Raw genomic sequence first — 22,024 nt, 5'->3', positions numbered from 1 at the left:
AACTGTCACTAGTTGCAGATGACATGATACGGTACATAAAATACCCTAAAAACTCCACTCCAAAACTACTGGAACTGATATCAGAATACAGCAAAGTTGCAGGATACAAAATTAACACACAGAAATCTGTGGCTTTCCTAAACACTAAAAATGAACTAATAGAAAAAATAATCAGGAAAACAATTCCATTCAATTGCATCAAAAAGAATAAAATACCTAGGAATAAACCTAACCAAGGAAGTGAAAGACCTATACCCTGAAAACTGTAAGACACTCTTAAGAGAAATTAAAGAGGACACTAACAAATGGAAACTCATCCCATACTATTGGCTAGGAAGAATTAACATCGTCAAAATGGCCATCCTGCCCAAAGCAATATACAGATTCAATGCAATCCCTATCAAATTACCAACCACATTCTTAAACGAACTAGAACAAATAGTTCAAAAATTCATATGGAAACACCAAAGACCCCGAATAGCCAAAGCAATCCTGAGAAGGAAGAATAAAGTGACAGGGATCTCGCTCCCCAACTTCAAGCTCTACTACAAAGCCACAGTAATCAAGACAATTTGGTACTGGCACAAGAACAGAGCCACAGACCAGTGGAACAGATTAGAGACTCCAGACATTAATCCAAACATATATGGTCAATTAATATATGATAAAGCACCCATGGACATACAATGGGGAAATGACAGTCTCTTCAACAGATGGTGCTGGCAAAACTGGACAGCTACGTGTAAGAGAATGAAACTGGATCACTGTCTAACCCCATACGCAAAAGTCAATTCAAAATGGATCAAAGACCTGAATGGAAGTCATGAACCATAAAACTCTTAGAAAAAAACATAGGCAAAAATCTCTTAGACATAAACACGAGCGACTTCTTCATGAACCTATCTCCCCAGGCAAGGGAAACAAAAGCAAAAATGAACAAGTGGGACTATATCAAGCTGAAAAGCTTCTGTACAGCAAAAGACACCATCAATAGAACAAAAAGGTATCCTACAGTATGGGAGAATATATTCATAAATGACACATCTGATAAAGGGCTGACATCCAAAGTATATAGAGCTCATGCACCTCAACAAACAAAAAGCAAATAATCCAATTAAAAAATGGGCGGAGGAGCTGAATAGACAGTTCTTTAAAGAAGAAATTCAGATGGCCAACAGACACATGAAAAGATGCTCCACATCACTAGTCATCAGAGAAATGCAAATTAAAACCACAATGAGATATCACCTCACACCAGCAAGGATCGCCACCATCCAAAAGACAAACAACAACAAATGTTGGCGAGGTTGCGGAGAAAGGGCAACCCTCCTACACTGCTGGTGGGAATGTAAATTAGTTCAACCATTGTGGTAAGCAGTATGGAGATTCCTCAAAATGCTCAAAATAGAAATACCATTTTACCCAGGAATTCCACTTCTAGGAATTTGCCCTAAGAATGTAGCAGCCCAGTTTGAAAAAGACAGATGCACCCCTATGTTTATCACAGCACTATTTACAATAGCCAAGAAATGGAAGCAACCTAAGTGTCCATCAGTAGATGAATGGATAAAGAAGATGTGGTACATATACACAATGGAATATTATTCAGCCATAAAAAGAAGACAAATCCTACTATTTGCAACAACATGGATGGAGCTAGAGGGTATTATGCTCAGTGAAATTAGCCAGGCAGAAAGAGACAAGTACCGAATGATTTTACTCATATGTGGAGTATAAGAACAAAGAAAAATTGAAGGAACAAAACAGCAGCAGAATCACAGGACCCAAGAATGGACTAATAGTTACCAAACGGAAAGGGACTGAGGAGGATGTGTGGGAAGGGAGGGATAAGGGCGGGGAAAAAGAAAGCGGGCATTACGATTAGCATGTGCAGTGGGGGGGGGCACGGGGAGGGCTGTGCAACACAGAGAAGACAAGTAGTGGTTCTGCAGCATCTTACTATGCTGATGGACAGTGACTGTAATGGGGTTTGTGGGGGGTACTTGGTGAAGGGGGAGCCTATTAAACATAATGTTCTTCATGTAATTGTAGATTAATGATACCAAAATAAAAATAAAAATAAAGAAATAATTAAGTGGCCCTCTACTCACAACCTGCCTGCAGTGCCATTACCCTGGTAACACTGCACAGCTTTCATGGATCTTCCTGCAACAGCATTCCACATAGATTCCAGCAAATGAATTTATTCCCCATCTCCATCCCACCCATCATAATACTAGGTAATTAATATGTGCCTTGAGTCATAAGTATAAATTAAATCTGCATTACTCTTCAAAACAGTGACCCTAGAAAGCGAAATACTGACTCCAGCAAGACTCACCCCAGCTGTCAGCTGCCCTCTTTACAATCAGTGCCCACATCTCCTACTTTACTTCCCATCATTTGCCCCCTCATCTCCTCACAGTCCCTGCACTGCTTCTCGGATGCTCCTGCACCTGCCCCACCTGCCCTACCTCAGAGCCTTTCCATTTACTGCTGCCATCACTGCCCAGAACACAGGTGACACGGCCTTGTGCTGCACACCCCACAGGTCTCTGCCTCAATGGTCCTTTCCATAGAAGCCTTCCTTAATCACCTTCTCCAAACCAGCTCCAACTGCCTCCTCCATTCTTCTTCAGAACATCTCTCTTTCTAGAAACTGTATTTATTTGGCAGTATGTCATTACATTTTGTTTCATTATTTATTATTAATTTCTCAACTCGAGTTAGAATGTCATCTGGCTATGTCACCCGAGCTGGGCAAAGGGCCTGCCCGAGTATGTGCACAGCATTACTTGTTGAATGAATGAATGAAGGAATGCTGCTTTTACTCAAAACATTTTTCAACTTAGTCACAGAGCCTGTCTTCAGATTAAATTTACAACCTCAACATGGGGCTTATTAAACAAATTACATTCTGAATCATTTCTGGTTATATAAAAAAATAATCTGAAGAAAAAATGAACCTTTGCTATCACTACAGTGATTCCAAAAAAATTTATCACATACAATTCTGAATGAAAATGCAAAATGTTCCTGAAAAATGGCCAACACCACAGAAATAAGTGCGCCGAGTCCTCCAAGCTGACGATTTTGTGGGAGGACAGCTTTGAGTGCATGTGAATCAAATGTGTTGAAGAATCAGCTACGGATCACACACACCCTGACCTCCAAAGAGAGCTCTCCAGGCCAGTGAGAGAGGAGGTCTGGGGGTGAGGATGCTCTGCGCAGCCCAGGGACACCCAGTGAGGCCCCATCCTCCGGGGAAAGGAGTGGTGGGGGTTATAAGAACTATTAGATCTAGGCTTTGGATGGCTTACCTATGCTGGTATTCTTTTCCAACTGCTCTCTTGTCTCTCCTCTCTCCCTGATCTTGCAGCTGCTGGGGGAAGTGCCCCCATGACTCAGCAGACAATGGGCTGTGGGACAGGGAGACAAGCAGTGGGCTCTGAGTCCCACTGCCCAGGCCTCAGGAAGGTGGCAAGCTCTCACTTCCCTTAAGTGAATTTCAACAACTTCTTTCCTCTCCTATCAGTTGGAATGATAAAATTAAGGTTAAGACCAAGATGTGGGCCCAGAAGGAAGTGGTCAGAAGCAGGTCACCCCGAGTTGCCTTGGTCTTGGACCTCAGTTCATCCTTCACCAGAGGGCCAGAGAGTTCTAGGTTCTAGGTTCATGGTTCAGCTAAACTCACTAAGAGAGAAGGTATCGCTCATATTTCTCAGTAACCTAGTTTGGTTGGTAGGTCAAGAAATCAAGGTCCTGACTGATTCTCTGCCTGAGCCATGAATGACACCTGGCCGAGTTTGGCAGCCTCAGTGTGTACAGCTGACTGGGGTGCGGGGAGGGACAATTGTGTATGGGGAGGCACCTCTGTACAGGGAGTAAGCAGGAAGGTCCTCACAGGACAGGAATTTATTTCTAGGGCCAGAGAAGAATCATCAACTATCAGGCCCACTGGGCTGGAGGCCTTTGCCAGCTTGTTCCCACAGCACTGAGCATGGTACCTGCCACAGCAACGACACTCCTGGCCTCTGTGCTGAACAGACGAACCTCAGAATGAAGGGCTCCCATGTACAGGCCTTTGCCAGGAGCAGATTGTTAGATCCTCCAAGGTCCCCTGTGTCTTGCTCCTAAGCCAGGGCTGTAAGATGAACACACTAGACGCCGCAGTCAGGCTGGAGGGTCTCTCAGAAGCAGAACGAGGTCCAGCGATGGAAGGGAATGGGGCTTTCCTTTGAGGAAGGGTGCTCAACTCTGGTTGCATATTAAAATACCCTGGAGGATTTCTGTTTATCTTCTAATACTGGAACCTCACCCTAGACCAGTTAAATCAGAATCTTGAGATGAGGCCTAACTAACAGTATTTTTTAAGGGTTCCTCCATGGGTCCAATGCTTACAGCCAGGATGAGAACTACTAATAGCTGAGCTGGCAGAAAACCTCAGAGACAGTATTGAAAATTGAAGGGTCAAGAAGGAAGGAAGAATATATCTTTTATAATTTTATGATTTACCATTTTTAATCTTAAGCTGTAGAAAAGCCAGACAGCCATCAGTAGGTAGAAGGCTTTAGTTAAGAAATCCATTGCTGACAGTAGATGAATGGATAAAGAAGATGTGGTACATATACACAATGGAATTATTATTCAGCCATAAGAAGAAAACAAATCCTACCATTTGCAACAACATGGATGGAGCTAGAGGGTATTATGCTCAGTGAAATAAGCCAGGCAGAGAAAGACAAGTACGAAATGATTTCACTCATACGCAGAATGTAAGAACAAAGAAAATGAAGGAACAAAACAGCAGCAGAATCACAGAACCCAAGAATGGACTAACAGTTACCAAAGGGAAAGGGACTGGGGAGGATGGGTGGGGAGGGAGGGATAAAGGGGAAAAAGAAAGGGGACATTACGATTAGCATATATAATGTGAGGGGGGCACGGGGAGGGCTGTGCAACACAGAGAAGACTACTAGTGATTCTACAGCATCTCACTACGCTGATGGACAGTGACTATAATGGGGTTTGTGGGGGGGACTTGGTGAAAGGGGGAGCCTATTAAACATAATGTTCTTCATGTAATTATAGATTAATGATAACAAAAGAAAAAAAAAAGAAGAAGAACACAAGCCCTGTGTTCATTTGCTGTATCTTTCAACCTTAAATAAATTGTTCCTTCTCAGGAAAAAAAAAAAATCTATTCCTCAGGCTCTGCCAGAATATTGGACACTTGGGGAGAAATGGGATAAATACAAAACAATTTTTTATCTAGTCACCAAGGCAAATGTTGTGAGAAAGAAAAAAGGTTGAAGACACCTAGACTAAAAGTGCAGGGTGACAAGGAGCAGAGGGAACAGGACCAACCTCCGAGGCAGGTTAGAGGTTTCAACCCAACTGAACCGGCTTAACAAGTGCCAGGGACACAGCAGGAGGCTCATCCTGCCGCCAGAGTTCGAAACAGAAGCAAGGGAAAGGGATGCCTGTGCCACCAACAAAAGGGCACTGACAAGCGGGGAAAGCACACAGAAGGGAAGTTTCCAAGGGAAAAACACACGCAAAAGACACTCTGGCTTTACAAAACCACCGAGGGCACTGGCTTACTTCAAAAATCTTCTGAATCAATCTCTATTGTGACAACTATATGGACATAAGCAACTGCAGGCAAACGTCTGGGCAGGAGCAGGTGCAGGGGATGGAGACAGTCGGGACCCCACCCATGGAGAAGGGCCTGGGGGTCACAGGGTGGGGTGCAGGAACCACGAGGCCAGTGGAGACCACTCCCCGGTTCAGCTCCACCTGGAAGACAGTGCCCCTGGCGGAGCGCAATCTCAAGACAGAAGGTGGGTGCCAGGCACTCAGTATTGAGGAGGAAATGGGCAGTGTTTCAGACAGGGAAACAAGACTGAGAGGCCAGCTCCACATAGAGACACTGGGGAGAAGGGTCTCAGCTGCAGTCTAGAAAATGTAGGTGCTGCCACTGAAAACTTCTGAACCTTTGAGGAAGGTAAGGCTGTTTTAAATGCCACCCTCTAGGAAAGGATGCAAGTTCTGTGGTGGGTGGAGGGAGGATAGAGAAAAAACTTCTTAATACACATATCAACCCTGAATGGAGCAAAGGATGGATCTGCCTTAGTGCCTCCAAGGAGAGCCAGGAAAGGGATACAGTGGAAACAGTGCATAGGAATGGCGAACAGTGATCTACTATCGGATATGCATTTTAAGCCAATACCCAAAAACATATAGATAAGACCTGCAACCTATGCTCTAGCTTTGCCTTCCTTTTAACAACCGAGCCCTAAAAATGAACTGTTTCCCTGTGGTTTGTGTCTTCCTGTATGCCCAGCATCCAAGGCTTTCCCTGTCTCATCAGGTCTTTCTGCCCCTTTCATCAACATCTCTGGAAGGCACTGAATCCTGCAAGGAGCCAAGCCCTCTCCTGATCCTATTTACCCCCAGAGCCCAGAGAATGGCACAGAGAAGTAGACTAAAACATAGAAGCCACACTTGTCCTTTCTTCATCAACCGGACAGGATCCAAGGGAAGAATGGGTCTGGATAAAGAAGCTGCCCTGGGTTAGGAACACGTTACTTAATCTTGGCCCTGTTGATATTTTAGACTAGATAATCCTTTGCTCTAGAGGACTGACCTGGGCACTGTAGGATTTTCAATACCCTCTACCCACTGCATGTCAGAAGCACATCCCCTTCCCTCTACCCCAGCTGTGACAACAAAAATTTGCCCGAACATTGCCAAATGTCTCCTGGGGTGGCAAAATTACCCCTGTCTGAGAGCCACTGGTTTAGAGCGACCACTGGTGATACAGATGAGGAAATCAGAAATGAGGCTCCTCAGCACAGCCACCATCACGGCCCAATGCCTGCTACTGGCTCTCCACTAGAAACTACAGAGAGAAGCTGTTTCCTGGAAAATCCTACTCTGCAGTGCTGAATACTAAGGCCTGCATGACGCAAATACACATTCTAAGAGGTGGTAAATGAACTCACCCAAATCTTCTCTTTCACAAAGAGAAACGCCAGGCACATGGTAGGAAGCTGGGTGGGACCCGAGCTTGGGAGGTGTGCCGACTGGAGGCTGTGCTGCTATTCCTGCGAGAGGCTGGATGTCCCAGGAGGGGCAGTCCTGAGACCCAGAGTGGCTTCAAGGCTTGTATTCCTCATCTTCCTGCCATGACTCCTACCTCTGACTGCAATCTGGAGGAGCTTCTTTCTTACAAAGAATTTAAAACCCATCTTATAAGGAAAGGCCCAGAATAGACAAACGCAATCACGTTATCTTAACCAGGGAGTGGTGACCTCTCTTTAGCCACAAAAAAAGAGATCCCTGACATGCAGAAATATATGTCCGGTTTTAACAAAGTTCAGAGAGGGTCAGAGGAGAAAACTTGAGAATCAACTCTGAGGCTTGGGTCAACTACCTTCAGCCTGGTAGAAATAAAGGGAAGACTAAGAACTATTGCCTTGAGTTTCCAGAACTATGTAGAATACAACAATGCACATGCTTCTGCAAAATATAAGATACTCAACTGAAAACCAGCACGAACTTATCAAAATTCAATAATGAGGCTGCTTATGAAATTAAAAACCTAAAAAAATCACTACCAAAGGAAAAATATTTATGAAAGAAAAAAGCCAATCACAACAGAACATCACAAAATACCTAGGAACATTCTTGAGCCTTCTTATTTAAGGAAAACCATGAAACTGGATTGAAGAAGAATGAAAAGACATATCATGTTCCTGAGTGGCAAATCTAAATGTTGCCAAGATACCAATTCCTCATTATTTTCGAAGTTAGGAGTAATTACAGTTTTTTTTATTAAGGTATCATTGATATACACTCTTATGAAGGTTTCACAAGAAAAACAATGTGCTTCTTACATTTACCCTTACTATCGAGTCCCCCCCCATACCCTATTGTAGTCACTATCCATCAGTGTAGTAGATGTCATAGGGTCCCTATTTGTCTTCTCTGAGCTACACTATCTTCCCCATGACCACACACACACCATGAACACCAACCATGATACCCCACAATCCCCTTCTCCCTCCCTCCCCACCTGCCCTCCCACACCCCTCCCCTTTGGTAACCACTAGTTCATTCTTGGAGTCTCTGAGTCTGTTGCTATTTTGTTCCTTCAGTTTTGCTTCACTGTTATATTCCACGAATGAGGGAATAATTTGGTATTTGTCTTTCTCTGCCTGACTTATTTCACTGAGCATAATACCCTCCAGCTCCATCCATGTTGCTGCAAATGGTAGGATTTGTTTCTTTCTTATGGCTGAATAGTATTCCATTGTGTATACAAACCATTTCTTCTATATCCATTCATCTACTGATGAACACTTAGGTTGCTTCCATTTCTTGGCTACTGTAAATAGTGCTGCGATAAACATAGGGGTGTATATGTCTTTTTGAATCTGAGAAGTTGTTTTCTTTGGGTAAATTCCAAGGAGTGGAATTCCCGGGTCAAATGGTATTTCTATTTTTCGTTTTTTGAGGAACCTCCATATTGCTTTCCACAATAGTTGAACTAGCTTACATTCCCACAAACAGTGTAGGAGGGTTCCTATTTCCACTCATCCTCACCAGCATCTGTTGTTCCTAGTCTTTTCTCTGCTGGCCATCCTAACTGGTGTGAGGTGATATCTCATTCTGGTTTTAATTTGCATTTCCCTGATAATTAGCAATGTGGAGCATCTTTTCATGTGCCTGTTGGCCATCTGAATTTCTTCTTTGGAGAAGTGCCTGTTCATATCCTCCACCCATTTTTTAACAGGGTCATTTGCTTTTTGCGTGTTGAGGTACGTAAGTTCTTTATGTATTTTGGATGTTAACCCCTTATTGGATATGTTATTTACAAATATATTCTCCCATACTCTAGGATGTGTTTTTGTTCTGCTGATGGTGTCCTTTGCTGTACTGAAGGTTTTTAGCATGATGTAGTCCCATTTGTTCATTTTTTATTTTGTTTCCCTTGCCCAAGGAGATGCACTCAGGAAAAAGTTGCTTATGTTTATATTCAAGAGATTTTTGCCTATGTTTTTTCAGGAGTAATTACATTTTAATCAATATTGTACTTTATTTACCTGTAAAGTGGGAAATTATTTTCATGTCATTTTAATACAGGAAAACATGAATATAATGGATGCATTTATAGGATGACATTATTCTATTATAAAGTTTACACAAGGGCAAACAGAAATAGTCTACTATGTGATAATCATATTCCTAATTATTGAAATCATATAAAAATAATCATATATAATCATATCATAATTGTCATATAAAAATAATCATTTCCATTAGAAAGGGAGACTAAAACTAGAAAGTGAACAGTGATTAGGTTATTCCACCCATGGAAATTTCAGTATAAAGGTATTCTATATTTTTTTAATTAGTGTTAAAAGTAACAGTTGATCAACAAAACACAGAAATGCTCCCCTATTTGCCTTTTAATCCAGACATCTCAGGGCCAATCCCCTCTGTCCTATCTGGCCTTGACCTTGCAGTCTCCACTGCAACATGGATTAAAAACATAAACCAAAGACAGCAGCCAAATACTTAAATAAAAGCAGGTGCAATAGTGGTTTTCCATTTAAGGGAGCTGCTTTCTCCTTACAACCAATGGTGTCATCCAAGCAAAGCAAATCTTGGTTACACCCAATAGCACATGAGAACTCCATATATAGAAGGCACACATTTATACCAAAATATCTATATTGTTGGTTTCTGAACCTCACAAATATATGAAGTTTTGTTTTGCTCTTTATAATTTTCAATAATTACAACCAATTCTTCAATAAACGTATTTGTCTATAATCATGTAAAACAGTTATTTTTAACTCATAAAAGCAGTTTCTAAAAGGCATCTTAAATTCCACTACCTTCTTCTAAATTGTTTTCCTTTACAGTATCCTCCTCCAACTTTTGACAAATGTAATTTCTGCACAGTCATATATAATAAAGTATCTATAAATTTTTGCTTTTGTATTCTTTATTTATATTTTGTAAGCACTGTCATTCTGCCCCATAGTCTTCATAATTAATATTTAAATACTCTGGACAATATTTCCAACAGAATGATGTATTCTGAGTTATCCATTTCTCTGAAGTTGGGCATTTAGGTTGTTATATCCTCTATAAAACTGGTGAAAAATCTTTGCACATGTACTATTCTTATGCTGCCGAATTCTTTTATTGGGATAATTCCCAGAAGTGAGACCATGAACTCAGAGGACAAGAACACTTTTATATTGTTTGACAGGTATTATGGCGTCTTGCAAAAGGATGGTCCCAGTTGACACTACTCCCTACAGTGAATGAGGCTTTTGTTTACCACTGCCATACCAAAACAGACCTCAATTGCTTTTAAGTATACTTTACTAACTAGTAAGGATAAAACATTTTCTTAATATTACCGTTTAATATGTGTTGTCTTTCACAACTAGCAAGCTTAAATATTTTCCCCTACAGGCAACCCCCTCTGGGTCTGCCCACACCCCAGTGCTTGGGTGTGTACTCTTGTCTTTCTCTGCATTTTATCCTCCAAAACAACTCTTAATGCTCAGAAAAATAAAATAAAATAAAAAATAAAATTTGTCCCCTACATTTGCTTTTTACTTGGGGTCACATTCAGATCTACATTGGAAAAGCTGGTGTCAGGCGAGATCAAACACCATGCAGTGCTAATAGGCAAAGCATGGGGACAGAGGGTGTGGAAACATGCACCAGACTGTACACCAGGCAGACCTATGACCAAAACTTGGCTCCATCATGTCCTAGCCATTCGACCTTGGCTGTTGGGAGGCTACCCCAGGTGGCTGCTGGGAGGATTAATGAGATAAACTCTGCCAGTAGTTTTCGACCAGAGTATCCATGAGAACCACCTCTAAAATTACTGAAAGCAGGTACTGAAACACACCACCAGAGACCCAGGGGTGGAGCTGGGGGTGTGTACATTTTTAAAAGCACCAACAGTACAATACAACCCTTCCCTGTGGGAGTGTTTAAGTTTTCTACTCTGTTAGGCACCACAGACATGCGAAGCACACAGACCTGGCTTCCTGCTTCACTGAGGAAACAGAAGCGATCACCAGTTCACACCAGCAGCTGGCACCTGTGGCTCTGAATCCTTCCACTGCCTTCTCACCTGCACCGCCAGCAAACTGCTTCCCCCTCCACTTGCACACTGATTGCCAGGCCTCCCCACTCATAAAGTCATATACCTTGCAAATGCCCCCATTCTCTCTACATCAGTTCCTCCCTCTGTCTCTATCAGATCACTCCCATCAGCTTACAAACATACCATCACATCATCTATCATCACACACACACACACACACACACACCCTTTCTTAACCTCTCATCCATTTGTGGCTTCCACCCTATTTCTCTGTTCCTCTTTACAGCAAAACTCCTTTAAAAAGTTGTTTATACCTGCTGTCTCCAATTCTCCTATTCTCTCTTGAACCCACTCCAATTAAGCTTCCATCTCCTTAGAAACAGTACAGCAAGATTGTACACTGTCCCATTCATTCCTAAATCCAGTGCTAAATTCTTGGTCTCACCCTAATCTATCCACACTCTTAAAAACAGGCCATCATGCCCCCATCTTGAAGCTTGTTTTTCACTTGGCTCCCAAGTGAACCCTTCTCTTCTGGCTCCCCTCCTACCAAATAGGTTGCTCCTTCCCAAGTCGTTCTGATAGTGTCTCCTCTCTCCCAACAGTAAGCACTGCAGGACCAAGGTTCACTCATCCTAGTCCCTCTTCCCTGCATTCACTCCTCTGATGAGCCAGGCAGCCTCACTGTTTTAAACACCATCTGTGTATAAATAATTCTGAATTAAGGGAATCCTACCATCAAACCAGACTTTGCCCATGAAACCCTCACTCATCTACAGGACAGGCCACTGAACATACCACTGTTAACTTAGTATGTCCAAACCCAAACTTCTCCTTATCCCACCCAAATCTGCTTCTGTCACAGTCTTCCCTCTCTCAGGTGCCCAGGCCAAAAACCCTTAAGTCAACCCTGACTTCTCTTTCTTTTGCCACCCACAATCAACGTGAATGCAAGCCCCACTGGCTCTACTTTCAAAACACTATCTAGAAACAGATGACTTTGCATCCTCTCTTGCTTCCACATTGGTCCTAGCCACTATTCTCTCTCACCTGGGTTATAGCAATGATCTCCAGTTCTCCTCTTCCCCACAGCCCATTCTCCACAGGGAGTCAGTGAGCTTTTAAGACATTAGTTGGACCACATTCGCTCCTCTGCTCAAACATGTCAGTGACTTCCCAGCTCACTCACACTAAAAGCCAAAGTGTAACCGATGGTCTACAAGGCACTATGTGATTGGACCAGCTCGCTTTCTAATCTCACATCCTCCAAATTCCTGTATTGCCCTCTGCTCTGGCCTTCCTGCTGGTGTTCAAACATGGCAAGCATGGATCTATGTGCCATCTCCTCAGGGCCACATACTAGATGCTCAAGACAGATTTGAAGGAATTAGAGCAGACATCTGCCTCCATTAAACAGGCTGTTACATAAATTTTAAAAAGAACTTTTAGATAACAAAAGAAGAGCTCCTGGAAAAAGAATACAATTCAATAGAAAGTTTGGGAAGTAAATGTGGATGTTGATATCTCACACAGAACAGAGCAAATGCCAGAGTTAGAAAATAGGAGGGAACATTAGCGGATTATAACAAGGAAGCAAAACTGAAGGAACACAACATCAGCAGACTCAGACTCCAAGAAGGAAATAACAGTTACCAAAGAGGAGGGGTGGGGGAGGCTGGGTGGGGAGAGAGGGAGAAGGGGATTGAGGGGTATTATGATTAGTACACATAGTATGGGGGGGATCAAGGGGAAGACAGTATAGCACAGATAAGATAAGTAGTGACTCTGTAACATCTTACTACATTGATAGGCAGCGATTGCAATGGGATATGGGAGGGGGGAGAATCAATAATATGGGTGAATGTAGTAACCACATTTGTCATGGGAAACCTTCATAAGAGTATATATCAATAATACCTTAATAAAAAACAAGTAAAATAGGAGGGAAAAGCTAAGAAAATTAGGCAACCTTCCCAAAACATCCAGTATCTGAGTAATACACATGCCAGAAGAGAGGATAAAACAATTTAAGGAAATTTCCCACAACCATACCTTTAAGTTCCCTGACTGAAAGGCCCAACTGAGTACCCAACATAAAGGATCGTCCCATAATCATGAGATATCAGAACAATGCGGACATGGATCCAAGTGTCCCAAAAATGAGAAAACAGGCTTCACAAAAAGAACCAAGTGTGAGAGAGGCTACCTCCTAGAACCAATACAATACGAAAATATAATTAATACAACTAATCCTGAAAGAGCAACAGGAGAGAGGACTGCACCAGACTGCGTACACCTGGAGAAAAGAGCAGATCTCATGGAACAGGGTAACATACCAAAACTGTGGCCCGGAGGGACCCAAGCCCTTTCCTGACCCAAGCTCACCAGAGGGAGGAAGAGAAACGGAGCGGGGAGGGAGTGGAGGCCTGGGACTGCTGAATACCTAACTCTGGATATCTGCTCTGGGAGAACAAACCTACATTTCATGGTGCTTTTATGATACTCTCGTGATTACAGGACTGAAAAGCTAAGACAGGCACAATTCCTGAAGAGATTGAGATTCCAGCTGCCTGTGGAAAGCGGGATCCATATCAGGCCACTCTGGGACAAAATAAAGGCGGGCCCATGACCAAATGGCATTGATCTCAGGGAATCAAGGACAGTACAACATTCAAAAATCCATTAACATCATCCACCACATCAACAAAAAGAAGGACAAAAACCACAGGATCATCTCCATAGACGCTGAAAAAGCATTCAACAAAATTCAACATCCATTCATGATAAAAACTCTCAACAAAATGGGTATAGAAGGCAAGTACATCAACATAATAAAGGCCATATATGAACAACCCACAGCCAACATCACACTGAACAGCGAGAAGCTGAAAGCTGTTCCTCTAAGATCGGGAACAAGACAGGGAAGCCCACTCTCCCCACTGTTATTCAAAATAGTACTGGAGGTCCTAGCCACAGCAATTAGACAAAACGATGAAATACAAGGAATCCGCATCGGTAAAGAAGTCAAACTGTCACTATTTGCAGTTGACATGATATTGGACATAAAAAACCCTAAAGAATCCACTCCAAAACTACTAGAACTAATATTGGAATACAGCAAAGTTGCAGGATACAAAATGAATACACAGAAATCTGAGGCTTTCCTATACACTAACAATGAACTAACAGTAAGAGAACTCAGGAAAACAATTCCATTCACAATTGCATCAAAAAAAATACCTAGGAATAAACCTAACCAAGGAAGTGAAAGATGTATACCCTGAAAACTACAAGACACTCTTTAGAGAAATTAAAGAGGACACTAACAAATGGAAACTCATCCCATGCTCTTGGATAGGAAGAATTAATATCATCAAAATGGCCATCCTGCCCAAAGCAATATACAGATTTGATGCAATCCCCATCAAATTACCAACAGCATTCTTCAACAAACTGGAACAAATAGTTCAAAAATTCATATGGAAACATCAAAGACCCCAAACAGCCAAAGCAATCCTGAGAAGGAAGAGTAAAGTGGGGGGGATCTTGCTCTCCAACTTCAAACTCTACTACAAAGCCCCAGTAATCAAGACAATTTGGTACTGGCACAAGAACAGAGCCACAGACCAGTGGAACAGAATAGAGACTCCAGACATTAACTCAAACATATATGGTCAATTAATATTTGATAAAGCAGCCATAGACATACAATGGCGAAATGACAGTCTCTTCAACAGATGGTGCTGGCAAAACTGGACAGCTACATGTAAGAGAATGAAACTGGATCACTGTCTAACCCAATATACAAAAGTCAATTCAAAATGGATTAAAGACCTGAATTTAAGTCATGAAACCATAAAACTCTTAGAAAAAAACATAGGCAAAAATCTCTTGGACATAAACATGAGTGACTTCTTCATGAACATATCTCCCCAGGCAAGGGAAACAAAAGCAAAAATAAACAAGTGGGACTATATCAAGCTGAAAAGCTTCTGTACAGCAAAGGACATCATCAATAGAACAAAAAGTTATCCTACAGTATGGGATATTATATTCATAAATGACAGATCCGATAAAGGCTTGACATCCAAAACATATAAAGAGCTCACACACCTCAACAAACGAAAAGCGAATAATCCAAATAAATATGGGCAGAGGAGCTGAACAGACAGTTCTCCAAAGAAGAAACTCAGATTGCCAACAGACACATGAAAAGATGCTCCACATCACTAATCATCAGGGAAATGCTAATTAAAACCACAATGAGATATCACCTCACACCAGTAAGGATCGCCACCATCCAAAAGACAAACAACAACACATGTTGGCGAGGTTGTGGAGAAAGGGGAACCCTCCTACACTGCTGGTGGGAATGTAAATTAGTTCAGCCATTCTGGAAAGCAATATGGAGGTTCCTCAAAATGCTCAAAATAGAAATACCATTTGACCCAGGAATCCCAGTTCTAGGAATTTACCCTAACAATGCAGCAGCCCAGTTTGAAAAAGACAGATGCACCCCAATGTTTATCGCAGCACTATTTACAATAGCCAAGAAATGGAAGCAACCTAAGTGTCCATCAGTAGATGAATGGATAAAGAAGATGTGGTGCATATACACAATGGAATATTATTCAGCCATAAAAAGAAAACAAATCCTACCATTTATAACAACATGGATGGAGCTAGAGGGTATTATGCTCACTGAAATAAGCCAGGCGGAGAAAGACAAGTACCAAATGATTTCACTCATATGTCAAATATAAGAAGAAAGGAAAAACTGAAGGAACCAAACAGCAGCAGAATCACAGAACACAAGAATGGACTAACACTTACCAAAGGGAAAGGGACTGGGGAGGATGGGTGGGAAGGGAGGGAGAAGCGGGGGGAAGAAGAAAGGAGGCCGTACAATTAGCCTGTATAATGTGGGGGGGAGGGAGGGGCACGGGGAGGACTGTGCAACACAGAGAAGAAAAGTAGTGATTTTACAGCTCATGACAGAAATTTAAGAAGATACCAATAAGTGGAAACACATCCCATGTTCATGGATAGGAAGAATTAATATTGTCAACAATCACACTACGCTGATGGACAGTGACTGTAATGGGGATTGTGGGGGGCACTTGGTGAAGGGGGTAGCCTAGTAAACATAATGTTCTACATGTAACTGTAGATTAATGATAACAACAACAAAAAATCTGTCGACATCATCCACCACATCAACAAAAAGGACAAAAACCACATAATCATCTCCATAGATGTTGAAAAAGCATTTGACAAAATTCAACATCCATTCATGATAAAAACTCTCAGCAAAATGGGTATAGAAGGCAAGTACCTCAACATAATAAAGGCCACATATGACAAACCCACAGCCAACATTATACTTAACAGCGAGAAGCTGAAAGCTTTCCCCTAAAATCCGGAACAAGACAAGGATGCCTACTCTTCCCGCTTTTATTCAACATAGTACTGGAGGTCCTAGCCACAGCAATCAGACAATACAAAGAAATAAAAGGCATCCAGACTGGCAAGGAAGAAGTTAAACTGTCCCTGTTTGCAGATGATGTGATATTGTACATAAAAGACCCTAAAGAATCCACTCCAAAACTACTAGGTCTAATATCTGAATTCAGAAGTTGCATGATACAAAATCAACATGCAGGAATCTGTGGATTTCCTATACACTAACAATGAACTAGCAGAGAGAGAAATCAGGAAAACAATTCCATTCACAGTTGCATCAAAAAGAATAAAATACCTAGGAAATAAACTAACCAAGGAAGTGAAAGACTTATACCCTGAAAACTGCAAGACATTCATGAGAGAAATTTAAGAAGATACCAATAAGTGGAAACACATCCCGTGCTCATGGATAGGAAGAATTAATATTGTCAAAATGGCCATCCTGACTAAAGCAATCTACAGATTCAATGCAATCCGTACCAAAATACTAACAGCATTCTTCAACGAACTAGAGAAAATCGTTCTAAAATTCATATGGAACCACAGAAGACCCTGAATAGCCAAAGCAATCCCGAGAAGGAGGAATAAAGCTGGGGGGATTATGCTCCCCAACTTCAAGCTCTAGTACAAAGCCACAGTAATCAAGACAATTTGGTACTGGCAGAAGAACAGACCCATAGACCAATGGAACAGACTAGCGAGCCCTGATATAAAACATCCAAAATATATAAAGAACTTACATGCCTCAACACCCAAAAAGCAAATAACCCAATTAACAAATGGGCAGAGGAAATGAAGAGACAGTTCTCCAAAGAAGAAATTCAGATGGCCAACAGACACATGAAAAGATGCTTCACATCACTAATCATCAGGGAAATGCAAATTAAAACCACAATGAGATATCACCTCATACTAGTAAGGATGGCCAGCATCGAAAAGACTAAGAACAACAAATGCTAGCGAGTATGCAGAAAAAGGGGAACCCTCCTACACTGCTGGTGGTTCAACCATTGTGTAAAGCAATATGGAGGTTCCTCAAAAAACTAAAAATAGAAATACCATTTGACCCAGAAATCCCACTCTTGGGAATTTACCCAAGGTACACAACTTCTCAGATTCAAAAAGATATATGCACCCCTATTTTACTGCAGCACTTTTTACAATAGCCAAGATATGGAAACAACCTAAGTGTCCATCAGTAGATGAATGGATTAAGAAGATGTGGTACATGTGCACAAAGGAATACTGTTCAGGCATAAGAAAGAAACAAATCTGACATGGATGGAGCTGGAGGACATTATGCTCAGTGAAATAAGCCTGGCAGAGAAAGACAAGTGCCAAATGATTTCCCTCATTTGTGGAGTATAACAACAAAACAAAACTGAAGGAACAAAATAGCAGAAGACTCAGAGAATCCAAGCAGGAACTAGTGGTTACCAAAAGGGAGGGGTGTGGGAGGGCATGTAGGGAGGGAGGGAGAAGGGGACTGAGGGGTATTATGTTTAGTACACATGGTGTGGGAGATCACAGGAAAAACAGTGTAGTACAGAGAAGGCAAATAGTGAATGTGTGGCATCTTACTACACTGATGGACAGTGACTGCATTGGGGTATGGGTGGGGACTTGATAATATGGGTAAATGTAGTAACCACATTGTTTTTTCATGTGAAACCTTCATAAGAGTGTGTATCAATAATATCTTAATTAAAAAATTTTTTAAAAAAAGAACCACAGGTTAGAATAACACTAGACTTCTTACCATTACCAATGGAAATGGAGACAGTGGATCATGCTTTTAAACCATGGAGAAAATAATTTTAGGCTTGTATTCCTATACCCATACAATTGTCAATTAAGTATAAAAGTAGAATAAAGCCATTTTTCAAACACCTACAATTTCAAAACATTTACTGCCATTTTCTTTCACAAAATGCTACCAGAGGAGGCACTCCACCCAACGAGGAAATTATGAGATCTAAAAACCTAAGAGAGAGGCAAGAGGAATCCCTGGATGAGGTGAAGCTGTGCCACCAGCCAAATGAGTCATGTCATAACATGTCGGAGACTCAGAGAGAGAACTATTCAAGAAATTTAAATAATGGTCTACTGAATACGTTTTGATACAATGGATAGTGGATATTTATACAACTAGAGGATAGTTTAAAGATGAAATATACAAGAAACAAAGAAACCAGTTAAGATAAATATTAACTCCCTAGGAAACAAGAGTACAGAAAAGGAAAAGGAATCCTGGTATACTACCACGTCTCAGCCTTATTCTGCTTACTAATGTAAGCTCTGAAAATAGTTATAACTAAAATTAACTGTTTGGGGAGGTCGGGGTGGGAATAAAAATAGAGATGTGTGTTGTGGGTGTAAAGAATAGTAAAAAGGCCAAATCCTTAACCACTGATGGCAGGCAATAAATAATTAGAACTGGAATTTGAAGTGAGGCAAAAGCTGTAAAAATCAGGTAAAAATGTTGCAAATGGGTGCCTCTGAGGACCTGCAGGCCTGGGGTTTCTGTTTTTCATATAAAGCCTTCTAGAACTATGGCAAGAGTTCCAGCATATTACAGTAGTAGTGGTAGATGACTAGATGCAACTTTTCAGAGCAAGAGTTTAACAATATGTATCTAAATGTTAAATGTCCACATCTAGCAATCCCACTAAGAAAATCATTCTACAAGGGGAAAACAGCTCCATGAATTAGGATAGTCATTGGTCATTTGCTCATTCTACTAAAAAATTAGAAACAATCACAATTTCATTCAATAATAGACCAAGTAAAACATACTTGAATATAATGCAACCATAAAAGATGGAATTAACCCATGTTTACTAAGATGGGAAAATGCCAACATTCTATTGGAGTGGAGGGCAAGAGTTATAGAAAGGCAGATGTATTCTCATTTATCCCACATTTTTAGATTGCTAGAACTTCTTCAGTTCTTCCCCTAAATGGCCTGTGGGTTTCTCATTTTATTCATGTTTTCAAATGTTTCTTTTTTAGAGGGACTGTACAAGACCACTTTTTCTAAAATAACCAACTCTTCCTGACAGGCTTACCCTGGATTCTTCTCCCCAGTCATATAGGACAGGTCTTGAATAGAGGCACCAGGTCTCCTGGGCTTACTCCTAGCACTACCACTTGCTGCCTGTGTGACAACGGTGGGCCAGGCACATCTCTCCGCTTTGGTTTCCACCCGTGGATTACAAAAGCATTAAGAATATATACCCAACATTTATATGGTGGAGGAAAAACTGATTTAACATGTGTAGTGTTCTTGCTTGGTAGGAGTAAAGGTTCAATATTTCTGCATTATCAAAGTTGTCTCTTTTTTGCTTTTCTGTATTACTTCAATTTTTCTTACGGTGAAGATGTATCTTTTGTACAAAGATTATTACATGTGTTAAGAACAAATATAAAAAACAGACAGAGAAAGAAAAGGACATATAATCCTACCACTGGTCAGTTATACAAAGAAGTCAATATGTCGCCATCTAAGACCAGCCGTACTCTCCCGTTAATGACAAGCAAACTTTTTTCGCTGATGACACTGACATGCATATATCCATGTAAATGCCTTTTTATTAAGTAAAACAGGGATAGTGTCACTTGTTTTTTTCACTTTTCAACATATTTTAGACATGACCTCATTCTTTTTACTGCTGCACAGTATTCTATATGGCATGTAGAAACATTTAAGCATTTCCCTATTTATGGACACTTAAGTGTGTTATCACTTTCTTGCTACCATATTGCTGCAGTGAATGTGAAATCAGACCCTTGCATACACAACCTACTGCAAGATTCCCATGAGGGGCTGAATCATAAAGCAATGGGTATTTTTAATTGCTTCAAATAAAATATTGAATAGATACAAAAATATTTATAGAAGTCACGTGAGGTACAAAACAACAATAATCACTGCTCACCCATAATTAAACTATCATCGTCTGACACTTACACTGCCCCTATCTGACTCCATGGCAGGGAGGGACATTAAGAGAGCTGCCATATAGCAGTTCTTTACCAATGTTTTTTTATTAGGTAAAAGAAACTAGTATCTCACTATTGTTTCATGTTTTATTTCTTTAAATATTACAAAATGTAGTCTCTTCTCACAGATATTTGTTATTTGTACTTCTTTTTTTATAAATGTGCTTATTCATTATCTTTGTCCACTATTCTATTGGGTTAGTTGGGGCATTTAACTTTCTGATTTATAGAAACTCTTTGCACGTTAGGGTTATTATCCTACTGCTATTACTCACATCATAAACAGCATCATGTCTTTCACCATACAAAGTGTTACATCTTTATGTATATGGCTCTATCCATTTTCTTTCTGACTTCCCAAGTTTAGATGAGTATTCTCATACATTCTTTAGAATTTGTTTTTTACATTTAGATCTTTAATTGATGTAGATTTTATTTTACTATATAGTAGGAAACAGGGCTCTAGCTTTATTTCCCTCTAAATGCATAGACAGTTGTTCCAACAGCATTAACTGAATAATTCCTTTCTCCTTGATTTAAAGACCTTATTATACAGCCAATTTTCATATGCAGTATGTGTACATATGTGTGTGCATGTGTGTTTTGGACTCAGTTCTCTGCCACTGCTCTGTCTATCCCGTGTAACACAATGGAATTCAGTCAAAAGAAATCACTCACCTGTCCTTCTTCATCAAAAGCCATGACCACCACAGCAGCTCCAAACTTCTTAATCTTCCGGGTCTTCTCCAGGAAGTCATCCTCTCCCTCCTTCAGGCTAATGCTATTGACGATGCACTTCCCTTGGCAGCACTTCAACCCAGCTTCAATCACAGCAAAGTTGGAAGAGTCAATGCATAAGGGCACCTGGAATCAGAAGGACAAGAAAATCAGAAAGCCAAGTCAGCATAAATCCCCTTTCAAGGGCTGATAGACTCCCTATTTCTTCCGTAGGGAAACAGCAAACAGTAACAGTAGTGTGTGACAGAAATAGGACTTTAATGTACTTGTTCTTAAAGCCTAAAATACTTAGAGTAATTCTAGTCTCATGAGAGACCCCATGCCTGGGCCAGAAATCTGTAACTCAAAGACCACAGCTAAACACAAAATGGTCAGTTTGCTGGCTTCAGTACTAGTTCACGCTTTCAAGTGCCTACACCATGAGGCAAACACCCCTAACAGGATTCAGATATCCCTAATCTGACTCTGGGATTAATGTTTAGCTTCACACCCTTCAGAACAGACCTCCAGTCAAGTAATTCAAATTCAATCTTCCCTTTTAGAAAATCAAGTTCCTGAATGGAAGAAAATATGGTTTTAGTTAGACTGGAAAAGTACATGTAAATACAACAAATGCATATAAATAAAATGATAGACAATACTGGGCTACACAGATGAGAACAGCTTTATTTTTAA

General features: G+C 40.9%; 1 protein-coding gene across 8 annotated transcripts in view; it reads right to left on the bottom strand.

Moving 5' to 3' along the window:
• Positions 1–22,024, bottom strand: part of MTR (5-methyltetrahydrofolate-homocysteine methyltransferase) — a 190,365-nt gene that overhangs the window by 107,564 nt on the left and 60,777 nt on the right. For all 8 annotated transcript variants that reach the window (XR_008998859.1, XM_057505753.1, XM_036919333.2 and 5 more), the window contains one exon: positions 21,290–21,475. Coding sequence is in view for 7 of the 8 variants with exons in the window: in XM_057505753.1 (XP_057361736.1) it covers positions 21,290–21,475 (186 nt within the window). In the remaining variant the exon portion in view is untranslated. The remainder of the gene's footprint in view (positions 1–21,289; positions 21,476–22,024) is intronic.

The sequence above is a fragment of the Manis pentadactyla genome, chromosome 8 (assembly GCF_030020395.1).
Source record: "Manis pentadactyla isolate mManPen7 chromosome 8, mManPen7.hap1, whole genome shotgun sequence".
In the NCBI taxonomy this organism is placed as follows: Eukaryota; Metazoa; Chordata; class Mammalia; order Pholidota; family Manidae; genus Manis; species Manis pentadactyla.
Note: the sequence above shows the minus strand (reverse complement) of the source record. Positions and strands in the feature narration are given on the sequence as shown.